General features: G+C 36.7%; 1 protein-coding gene across 2 annotated transcripts in view; it reads right to left on the bottom strand.

The window, feature by feature from the left end:
- Positions 1 to 12,469, bottom strand: part of LOC150084319 (SPRY domain-containing protein 7) — a 129,143-nt gene that overhangs the window by 96,755 nt on the left and 19,919 nt on the right. For both annotated transcript variants that reach the window (XM_090375166.1, XM_090375167.1), the window contains exon 2: positions 3,939 to 4,055. In XM_090375166.1, coding sequence (XP_090231292.1) covers positions 3,939 to 4,055 — 117 coding nt within the window. The remainder of the gene's footprint in view (positions 1 to 3,938; positions 4,056 to 12,469) is intronic.

Here is a 12,469-nt window from a genome sequence, read left to right as displayed (position 1 = left end):
ACTATAATCTGCCAAGCTGGTCCAGTGTGGATTGGCAGAGCGATCGTATTCAGCAGTCAAGAGTTTGAACCCCAGTCTACTCAAAGAGCGTGTGCTACTGCACTCCAGCTCATGACAACGCGGCCACAGAGGCCTTTTTTATATGACTGCAAAAATGCATAGAATTGTCCTCAGAAAAGCAGTGGATAGTTTTCGTTCTCTCTGTCTGTTCCATGAGAAAAACATCCCATGTGCTAGAAGATTTTTTGACTTAAGTCTAGAACCAAGAAGTTCTGCAGATTCCTTTGGTAAATTTAAATCTTTTACCAGATCATTGAGTTCATGCTGTGAAAACAGTTGAGGGTTCAACTCAATGTCTTCAAGCATATGGACTTCAGTTTCATCTTCAGAAGCTTCACTCTCAGCACTGTCTGCTGCTACATTCTCTGATATAAGGGGAGAATGGGAAATCAACAGGTTATCTCCATGTGGGACTCATCTAATGACAGATGGAATATTAGGATACACAATTCCCTTCTTACTCTTTGCATTGTATCCCTCTACATTAACTAAGCAATAGTAACAGTCATCACAATGGTTTGTAGGCTCCTGCAAAATAATGGGAATTGCAAATGGCATAGATTTCGTTTTACCATTTTTCCACAATCTCTTTGCTTCAACATAGGTTTGGCAAACTTTATGTGGGGCCCAATATTTATCTTGGTCACCAAGTTTCACTCCAAAATAAGCACAATACACATTTTGTACAAATTCTGTAATATGTTGTCATTGTTTGAGGAGGATTATTCAAACACTTGCATGAAGACATTTCTCTTTTTTCAGACAAAAATTTGCCATGATAACCTCAAAAATAAACTGAGCTCATACTAATAAACACTGCTGCATTTAGCTCTCAAGGTCAAGAAACAAATGACTGAAGGCAATGTTGCTAATATGTGAAGATTTAGTTTACAAATTCCCAGCACTCCTAACTTAATACATACATTCGGTAATACAACTCACAACATCAATCATCAATTTAAGTAATTTGTGAAAAAAAAAAAAATGGTAGTAAGAGGAAAAAATTAATAATATTTCTGAAATCAGCAAAAAACACTGAGTTAAAAACGACTATCCGTTTACAACATCGAAAACCATGGAAAGTGGCACAATTCATGATGCTAGGGATAGAGATACTTGCTTTTTGCCTGCCAACTTCCTTGTTGCAGATAGCACATAAAGATGATGATTTCGCCATATATGTAAAAATTTTTGAAAAGATTTCTACATATATGCTTTTAATATTAATTTTTTCTTATTTGACATGGTTGCTCAGTATTATATTAAATTATAACAATATCCTAAAAAATCATTAAAAAACTAATTTTATTTGTTTTTTGGTCTAATACGTAAATAGATTTAGTCTTCTACATCTATTTACGCATATCTGATTCAATTTCATCAACTTCTAGATATAAAAATATCCAGAAGTTGAGTCTATAATTACTTGGAAACATATATAAGAGGAGAAAAACAGATTTATTGAAGGATTTGTAACATATTTGAAATGAACTTAAAAAACATACAGAATTGAGGTTCTATATAACGACCACCAGGGGAATGAGAAAATGGTCATTATATTGGAAGGACATTATATTGATCGTTCATAAAATCAGCAACAAAACAAATAAAAGCTCGAACATTTAATGTAATGTTTACTAATACAATATAGTATAATCTTATTTATAATATGTACTACAGTATTAAACAAGAAAATTATGACTTTAAATTTTGCATTGATTGTGGACTGCAGTAACGTTACAATTAAATTGTAAATTTTACTACTCAGGCTACATACTCATTAAGACCTAACAAGAGAATTGTTTCATACTTTAAAATAATCTGTCAAAACACACTGTTTCAATGGTAAATGTTTTAAAAGTGTTTTAATGTTTTAAAAGAGAATTATGAAGGTACATGATAGCAGTTATTTCACTTTCACAGTTAGGCTGCACTTGAAAAAAATCAATGTACAAATTATAATCCTAGATGAGCATCTTTCACTGAAACTTCTTGTTTAACCACAGTACGTTTTTTTTTTTTTTTTTTTTTGGCTGATGCTGTATATAAGCTTGCTTTCTTGCATCATGTGCCTCTACTAATGCTAATGCTTCTCATCTACATCACTAAAAATTTCGGAAGATTCCTTTATGTCTGCAATGAATTCCTCTTCATTCATGCATATCCTGAAACATTCAATGTCCACATCCACTTGTGCATAATCTTTTAAGCTTAAACTTTCCTGTAATTCTTCCAATTTCTTCCCTGTTATCGGACTGTTCTTTGCAATTAATAGAGGAAGAAGTATGCAAAACTTCACACATTGCATAATTCACATTGCATAATTTACCGCCTTGAATTCACAATTCAAGGCAGTAAATCCAGCAAGTTTGAAGCAGTTGGTGATCACTTTTTTATCAACTTCATCCCATGCTGAAACACAAATACATTTCCCGAAGGATACTGATTTTGCATTGAAATTTGCTTTCAAGACACAGCACAATTTTGTTTAATAGCGTTCTTCAGTAGTTTTTCTTAAAACACTGGATAACACCTTGATCAAGTGGCTGAAGAACTGATGACATATTTGGCAGTACTTGACACTGACTGCACATAGGTCGTTTACAAGACAATAAGGGGTGCAGTTATTTACAAACAGGAAAATTTTTCTATTCTTCTCAATCATCCTATGATCTAAATCTCTCATCCATTCTTCATAGATTTGTGATGTAGATTCTTCATAGATTTGCATCATTACTAGCCATTCCAAAACTACCCGTTCAAGATCCGGATACTTTGCCTTTCATGCTCGAATCCTACACAGTGCAGCAGATTTCTCTAAACTTTCAATCTTTATCTGATCTTTCAGAATAGTGAACAGAGTACTCGTAGTAATGCCGAACTGTTTGGTGATGTCAGTCTTAGAATGCACACAGCTTGTAAAATCCTAATTTTATCTGCGATTGGCAAAGCTATCCACTTTCTTGGAGCCATGCCAATAAACATACTCTAACTCAGTGGTTCCCAAACTACCAAGATCAACAGACCCCCTTCAAAAATGAAAAAAAGTTCACGGACCCCTTATATATATATATATATACTTCACCTAATACTAATATATATATATATATATATATACACATAGAGTGTGTGTGTGTGTGTGTGTGTGTGTGTGTGTGTGTGTGTGTGTGTGTGTGTGTGTGTGTGTGTGTGTGTGTGTGTGTGTGTGTGTGTGTGTGAGAACACTGGGTTTTCTGAAATGAAAATTCAAAGTTTTATGTTTAAAACAACTCAACTTTATTCTTATTTTTACATAGATATATAATAATAGCTTTATTTATCATCAATTTGCTATACATAGAACGAATAATTTGACCAGTTCCAGAGGGTCTTTTGCAGACCCCCCCTGGAACTGGTCTATGAGCCCCTGGGGTCTGCAGACCCTAGTTTGGAAACCACTGCTCTAACTAATAAAATTAACTTCTAGCCAAAGTTCATTTCATTACCGTACTAAGAAAAGAGTGTGGGTAAATCTTAACAAATGATTTCTCATGGTCAGGCTGCAAGCTTATTAATTACATCATATTTAAAGCATTCTGTCATTTTTAAATGTGAATATTGTAATAAAAAAAGTAAAAATTCAGATTAAGAGATAGAAATTTATGGTTGTTACAGAGAAATCCTTTTATTTTCAATGTTGTTATACTGAATGTAAAATAGCATTAGGTTAATGAGAAATTGGCCGGGACCAACCACAGAGGACATTATAACATATTGGGACATTAAAAATGTTTATACCAGAACCCAAAGTACTTTCAAATAGGTTAACCATTCAATCATAACTTCATATGAATTCTTAGTTTTTAAATTACTTAGCATATTTTAATAAAGGTACAAACCTGTTTGTTGTAATTTCATTTCAAAATAGGCTTTATTTTGGACAATTGGGGCATTTGCAAGTGCGGCTCCAGTTCCACACAGTCTGTGTCCATTTTTGACTATTACAACTTCATGTCCTAATAAAAGACTTATTATTAAAATCTGCTGGTTGAAAAATTTGGTTAAATTTAATGACTTAGTAAAATATGAATATTCATATTTACATTTGCAAAATAAATATTCTGTCAACATAATTCATGCCGAAATAAGATTAGAATGCATTCATCAAACATACATAACTATTAAAAGAAGCTGGGATAAAAAGTTTTGCTGGAAATAAAGCAATATCTGAACTGTAGTCTATAGTAAGGCCACAGCAATTTAGTTGGAGATATGGACCAAAATTTTTCAAATTATTATCATCTTCTGCAGATGATTGAGTATACAATTTCTTCAGTTGAGGTAAGTTGGTAGGCATTACTTTATACTTCTTTTTTTTTTTTTTTACTTACATTCTGTTACAAAAGAGTACACTTGGGTTTACCACTGGTCACTACATTTTAAGACCTCTAATATGATTGTGGAAAGTCACGAAAAGTAGGCTCTGATAACTATTAAAAAATACGCTCTCTGCATATATTTATTGGAAATAAATTTGAAGAAAATTAATATTAATAAACAAAATAATATACAAATATTGTGTTGCGTTCTGATTCCTGTCTGTGAACCTTGTTCAGTAGTGTTAATACAAAAATTGAACTATTAAATAATATACTGGAGCATAAAACTAAACACTGAAATAAAATAAAAGCAACTTCAAAGAATGTCTAATACTGGACTGAACTCTGACTTATTCATTGAGCAAAGACAAAGGATGGTCGCATGCTTCTGTGGTCCTTCCTGCTACTGGATAGTTTCACTGGCATGAAGTGACCTCACCATTGACATTGACACAAATTCTCAAATGACCACTGCTCATTGGAGAATTATAGGAGTAATGCTGGAAGCAGCCTGAGCTACTATGGAGAGGAAGGAATAGAGGGAAATGGAGGAGAGGAAGAATGGAAATCCCTCCTCAGGTACAATTAAAGAGCTTGTTGATGGGGAATAGTTATTTTCCCAGTGAATAACCATCACTTCACCCTGGGTAGTCTGTTAACTAATTCTACCAGAAGAGATTTCTATTCTGCTCATCCCCACTGTCTTCCTCTATACCTTCCCACCCTTCCCAAAATAGCTGCCTGATTCTTCTCATTATTATTATTAGCTATATGGTGCAAGAAAGCCTGAGGCTTTTGCTGCACCAGCAAATAAAACAAAGAGAGAGAGAGAAGTAGGAGGGAATCACCAAGAAAGAGAAGAATGATGATATCCAGGTTAGGACCCTGGGTATGCCAAGCCCATACTCACCAGATGTGAGCCCCTTCTGATGTTATCCTGCCAGCCAAAAGTCACCAGGTTATAATACTGGAAGCATCATGCCAGTGATGCCATCGAACAGTAGGAATGAGCACAGAAGGCATGTGCCCAACTTTTGTCATTACCAGTGATTCCCTTGTGATACAGTAGTACCAGTGATACAGTGGATTTCAGTTATTTGGGCCACTGGGTAACTGGGGCAGCCATTTATTTGGGACAAATTTTAAAGAACAGAACCTAATTGAGGGAACAGCCAAGGCTTTCTTTGCTTAATTGAGACATGCCATTTAATCATGGCAGGAGACTGCAGCATTCAAGATTATTTCCCGTCCGACCAGACCACGTGGTTCGACATGAAGCCTGATATACCTTCATTGATATCATTGATAAAAATACAAAACAACAATGGGTCCAACACTAAACCCTGGGTGACTCCACTAATAACATTAGTCCATGAAGAGCAGTGTCCACTGATTACCACTCTGTCTTCTCCCACTCAACCATCCTTTTATCCATTGTAGCAACTTGCCCTTAATACCATACTGCTCCAATTTTTACAATAGCCTTCCATGTACAACAGTATCAAAAGCTTTACTGAAATCCAAGTAAATAATATCAAGATTATTAATTTTTGCATCAAAGGAACTGGAGACAACATCATAGTATCAAATCAAATTAGTCATACAAGTTTCCCCTTAACAAACCCATGCTGTGCCTGAATTATTACTGCAGGCTTGTTATTATTGTAGACAACTAAATGATCCTGAAAAGCCTTCTTTAACCAGTGACTCCATTATTTTTTCGGAGTGACTCGTGTCACTCTTTGATCCCCCCCCCCCTCTGTGAAATGAGAACACATTTGCACATTTCCAGTGCGTGGGGAACTCTCCTGAGTCCAAGGATGCTCTCATCATTATGGCTAAGAGTTGGCTTACTTCCTTTGCTGCCTCTTTAATATAATTGGAAAGATCCTATCTGCCCCAGATGTCTTTCTTATGGTTAACTTCAAAAATTTCTCCTCCACTTTGCTCTCAGTTTTTCAAAATCATTTAGCTCCCTGATAAGATTTTAATAAACTTCTGTCCTCCACTTCCCTACAGAATTCCTCATGTGTGAATGTAGATGCAAAAATACTCATCCAGTTTGTCAGCTATCCGAGCAGGATAATTAAAAGTAGAACAATAAATATCAAATGGACCAATCTGATTCATCCCCTTCCTTTGAGAGTTTATATAAGTAAAGAAATCTTTGCTATTTTTCTTTGCATCCTTTGACAAAGATTTCTCATAATCTGCTTTCGCTTACCTAACCTCCTTTGTTACTTGATTACAGACTAGCTTATATCTACCATAGGCTTCTGTGTTCCTTGATAATTTATATGCATCTCATGCATTTTAATTCCCTGCCACGAGTCATTAGTTCATCTGACATCCATTTAGGCCTAAACCTTGAACAGTATTTCTCAGTTGGTATGAAAAACACAGTAGCTTCCAAGATAAATTTTTTGAATGCTTCCCATTTAGATTTCATACAGAATTTAAAAACTGTCTGAGACCACTGTAGTCACTTTTACAAAAGCAAACGCCTTTCCCTTTAACCCCTGATGGTAGTTATATCTTTAAGTAAATTCCACATCAGCACATTGTGATCACTGCCTGAAGTGGTTCCTTTAGCTGAAAAATTTTAATGCATGAATAATCAGTGCTAATAATCAGATCAAGAGTATTACTCCCTCTGGTTGCCTCTTGACTATGTTGTTGTAGAAAACAATCATCAAATTAATCCACAAAGGCGTTGCTAGTGTGCGAGTGAACAACCCACTCAATTACTGTCATTAACAATCCTGCCAACATTTGTATCATCCACAAAATTGGACATTAAGCCTGATATACCTTTATCAATATCGTTCATAAATATACAAAACAACAGTGGGCCCAACACTGAACCCTGGAGGACTCCACTAATAACATTAGTCCACAATGAGCAGTTCCAGTCACAATCTGGGATGTTAAAATCCCCAATTATAAGCCATTCTGATTTACTGGCCCATTCTGTTTCTCTGTATAGTTTTTATATAAAATAAAGGTGGCATCACATAAGTTCAAATCCGCCTAACAACTCTCAACTGAGTATCTTACATCTTTCATAAAATAAATAAAACATTGTAAAAACATAAAATATATAAATTAATTAAAAATATATAATTAATTAAAAAAAAAACTGCATCAAATTTACACTAGCAACTCATCCATATCTTAAACAATTGTGACTACCAAGAACTCTAAAATCAAAAACAGACTTTTAAACTCTAAGTATTGTCCAGGCCTTCTTGGTGAAAAATCTTATTGTCCAATTTTAGCTTCAGACATGAAGATAAAATTGAACGGGGTTCACCCCCAGAATAAGCCTCTTGCTTCGAGTAAAAACTTCTTTTGCAAAGGCCAGGAGTGCTGCAAGATTACTTGCTGTTTAATTTTTTTTTTTTTTTTTTTTATGAAAACCCCAAACACAAGAGGTATTAGAACCTATAGTACTTAGCACCATGCTTGGGTTGGAGGTTGAGAAAACGAAAGAAGATATTTGTTGACATTAGACTCGAACTTCTGTAGACAAATTTTCAGGAAATACGTTTGAAGAGAGGTTGTTCCATAAATTGGCAGATGAATGATTAAACGAGGAAGATGAAAAGTTGGTTCTGCGAGTTTGAAGTTAGACAGTAAATGGATGTTGGCTGGTCGCGGCACGGTTTCGGAATGTTTTGAAAGAGAGAGCGGTAATTATAGAAGCCAACTGTAGAAAAGGCATGCAGCAGAAACAGTACGTCTATGAGACAGCGAGTGGAGAGACTCAGTTAGAGAGGAGTCATTAATTAACATAATTGCCCTCTTCTGAATGGAATCTAGAAGCCTGAGAGAGGTTTTGGGGGCACCATCCCAGATGTGGGAACAATATTCCATGGAGGGGTGGATTTGCGATTTGTACAGATTGAACAGCTGTTTGGAAGAAAAGTAACGCCGAGAGCAAAAGAGAAAACCAAGTTTTTTAGATGCAGAGGAAGCAATATTTGTAATGTTCTTGTGACAAGAGAGATTAGAAGTCAGGGTAATCCCCAAAAGAGATATATCATTTTGCCTAGAAATCGGAGTGTCACCAAAGATAAGCATAGGAACAGAAAAATCCTTTTTTCGAGATATAATTCAAGACTGAGTTTTAGAAGGATTGGAATCAACTAAGTTGTCTTTTCCCCACTGGAGAATTACCTGGAGATCTGCATTTAAGGAATTGGTAGGGGATATTCGAGAAGTTGAAGCTGATTGAGCAGGGGAAGGTTTCTCAAAATGGAAAGTGGAATGCAATGTGCTATCATCAGCAAAACCACGAATAGGATTTCTAGTCAATGGAAGGTCTGTATTAACATACAAGAGGAAATAATGGGGGAAAGAACTGAACCTTGGGGGACACCAGTATTAGTGAAGAAGTTAGAAGCCAGAGAGCCATCTACCATCACCCTCAGTGAATGATCAGAGAGAAAATTAATTACAAAAAACAGTTGGCAAACCATAAGATGGAAGCTTGTTTAAAAGACCTTTATGCCAAACACGATCGAAAGCCTTTGAGATGTCAAGAGGAACTGCTTGCGTTTCACCGAACGTTTCCATTGAATTTGTCCATAAATGGGTAACATAAGCCAGAATATCACCAGTGCATCGACACTGACGGAATTCATACTGGCAATCGTTGATCAGACAGAAGGTTTCAATGTAGTTTAAGAGTTGGCAGTTAATTGATTTCTCCATTACTTTAGAAAGAGTAGAAGTAATTGCAATGGGTCGATAGTTGGATAGGAGGGATTTGTCATCCTTTTTAGGAACCGGCTGGATATGAGCAAATTTCCAAGCAGAAGGAAAAACACTTTTGGAATAAGAAAGTGAAAAAGGTGAAAAAGAACAGAAGTAAGTTCAGGAGCACAGGTTTTGAGAGCAAATGGAGAAATACCATCAGGACCTGGAGCTTTCTTAGCATCAAGATTAGTCAAAATCCTTCTGACATCCTTTTGATGGAAGACCACAGGAGGCATTGAATGGAGTGAGTTGGGAATGGTGGGAGGTGTTTTACCAAGATCATTAATACATCAGTTGGAAGAAAATGGGATTCTAGCAGGTCAGCTTTATCCTTGGCTGAAGTGACAACAGAACCATCTGGTTTTGAAAGAGGTGGGAGCAGAGATGGGCAAAAGTTGTGGCCAATAGCTTTGGCAAGAGACCAAAATGCTTGGCTACAACTAGTGCAAGAAGCAAGTTTTCTACTCTTAGTCTGTTCAAAATCTAGTTTGGACTGATTGATAACTGCTTTACAATTGTTGCGAGCTTTGGTGTAGGCAGAAAATAAAATTGAAGAATTGGAAACAAGCCAATTACATTATATGCAACATTCTTCTCTTGAACAGTCTTAGCACATTTATCGGAAAACCAAGCTTTAGATAAAGGACGAGATTTTAAAGTGAAGGGTGGAATAAAGGATTCCATTCCTACAAGATATATAAAAAAATTGATTTGGGATGCGCAATACAGCCTAAGTAGCGATTTCACCAGAAAACACCACAACAACAACCTACAAGAATAATTTCACTGACATGATCTGAGCAAACATTGAAATCAGAAGTTTTGAAACAGTAATCCGACCAAGGAAAAGAAGTAAAGAAATCTCACAGGTCATCCCATTTTGCATTCTTGTAATGCCAAACAATACAAGGTTGGGAATAGCCATGAGATAAAGGCTCCAGTAGAGAAGAGACAATCACCAAGTTGTGATCTGCGGTGCCTAAAGGACCACTCACTTCGACCGTGTACCTAGAAGGGTTGTTTGTGAGAAAAAGCTCAACCCTGTTGGCTGTATGGGTAGGATTGTCCAGTATTCTTGTAGGTAAATGAACAATCTGTGCAAGGCCATTAGTAATTGCAAAAGCCTCAGCATCTCGACCAGCTGGTCAGTGTGACTAGAAAATGGAAGCCAGCTGGAGTTGTGAACACCAAGGAAAATTACCTCACTGTTAGGAAAGTAAGATTGGAGAAAGTCAAGTTGCAAAGAGAGGAAGTCAAAGAGCTCTAAGTGATTAGTGGAGTTGGGAGAATGGTAGAGACAACAGATAAATTTGACACAATGAGGTAGAGAGATTGTAAGCCAGAGAAGATCGAAAAGAGGAGATTCCAAATTACCAAGTCTCTGACAGGGAATATTGGAACGGCCATATGCACAAGTACTACCTTTGAGGCGAAAAGAATTATACAGCAGATAATTTGGGCAACTGAGATGAGCTGTAGTTGAATCAACCAATAAGTGGTAAGAAAAAGTACATGGGGTTTGGCAGACTGCAAGTTTAAATGGACATCGTTGAGATTTATCACAACCCACTGCCTCCTGCTATCCATCTAAGGATTTTTCCTGTGATTCCAACCTGTTGCTGCTTATAAAGTAACTGCTCATGTGGGACTGAGTCAAATGCTTTGCTGAAATCTAAATAAACAATGTCAAAATTATTCCCTAAATCCATCTCATGAGTGACTGTCAAAATAGCTAACCAGGTTTGTTAAACATGATTTTCCCTTTACAAAGCCATGCTGCATATCCTTCAGAATTCCAATTCCATCAAAATGATCCTGAACTCCACCCTTGTTCACTGCCTCCATGATTTTCCCTACTACTACTGAAGTTAGACTGACTAGTTCGTAATTTCCCACTACATCCTTATGTATTGAAGATACATTGGCACTTTTCCAATCCAATGGAATCTCTCGTGAGTCCAATGATGCTCTCATAATTAGTCTCAATGGTTTAATGTACTCACTTTGTACCTCCCTTAAAATTATAGGTATTAGTATTACTGCAGTGTGCAAAGAAACAGGAAGCTCTCACTCTAGGAGGAGGGGTTATGCTATTAGTTAAGAAATACATAAAATCCAAGGAAGAAGCCAGTGGACATCGCTGGACAGTGCAGTGTCAAGCCAGTTAGGTGTGACATAAGCATTGGGAGATCAAAATTGAGAGTAGGAGTGTGCTATAGGCCTAATGACTCTGATGAGTATAATAAGATACTGTACAGGGAAATAGAGTGGGCCAGTAAATCAGAGAGTCTTATAATGGGAGATTTTAATTTCCCAGATATTGACTGGAATTTGGGGCTGGTCACTCACACACTAGCAAGGCTTTTGTGGATTTATTGGATGATTGTTTTCTACATCAGCATGTTCAGGAGGCAACTAGAGGGAAGAATACTCTTGATTTGATTATCAGCAGTGATTCTTCATGCATTAAGAATCTGCAGATAAATGAACCACTAGGTGGCAGTGATCACAGTGTGCTGAAGTGGGATTTACTCAAAGAGGTAACTACCATTAGGGGGAAAGGGAAGGGTTATTGCTTTCGTAAAGGCGACTACGATGGACTGAGACAGTATTTAAATTCTATACAGTGGGACCAACTGATGATGTTACCAACAGCAAATGCAAAATGGGAAGCATTCAAAGAACTTATCTTGGAAGCTACTAGGCTATACATACCAACTAACAAATATTGTTCAAGGTTTAGGCCTAAATGGATGTCAGATGAACTGATGAGGCATATGGCAGAGAAGAAACATGCATGGGATACATACAAATTAACACATGACACAGAAGCCTATGATAGATACAAGTTAAAAAGGAGGTTAGGCAGGCGAAGGCAGATTATGAAAAATCTTTGGCAAGGGATGCAAAGAAAAACAGCAAAGAGTTCTTTACGTATGTAAACTCTAGAAAGAAGGGGATGAATCAGATTGGTCCACTTGATATCGATGGGTCAACTGTTGATGATCCTGCTCAGGTAGCTAACAAACTAAATGAATATTTTGCATCGACATTCACACATGAGGAGTTATTTAGCGAGGGGAAAGCCAGAGGTGTATTCAACTCTAGCAGTAAGCTAGACAATCTTGTAATAACTGAGAGTAAAATGGAGGAGAAATTGTTGAAGATAAACACAAGAAAGGCACCTGGGGTGGATGGGATCTATCCAGTTATATTAAAGGAGGCAGCAAAGGAAGTAAGCAAACCCTTAGCTTATAATTATGAGAGCTTCCTTGGACTCAGGGGAGGTA

The sequence above is a fragment of the Mastigoproctus giganteus genome, chromosome 6 (genome assembly GCF_048544385.1).
Source record: "Mastigoproctus giganteus isolate SK-2022 chromosome 6, ASM4854438v1, whole genome shotgun sequence".
Classification (NCBI taxonomy): Eukaryota; Metazoa; Arthropoda; class Arachnida; order Uropygi; family Thelyphonidae; genus Mastigoproctus; species Mastigoproctus giganteus.
The sequence above is the reverse complement of the archived record's forward strand: the minus strand, read 5'-3'. Positions and strand labels throughout refer to the sequence as shown.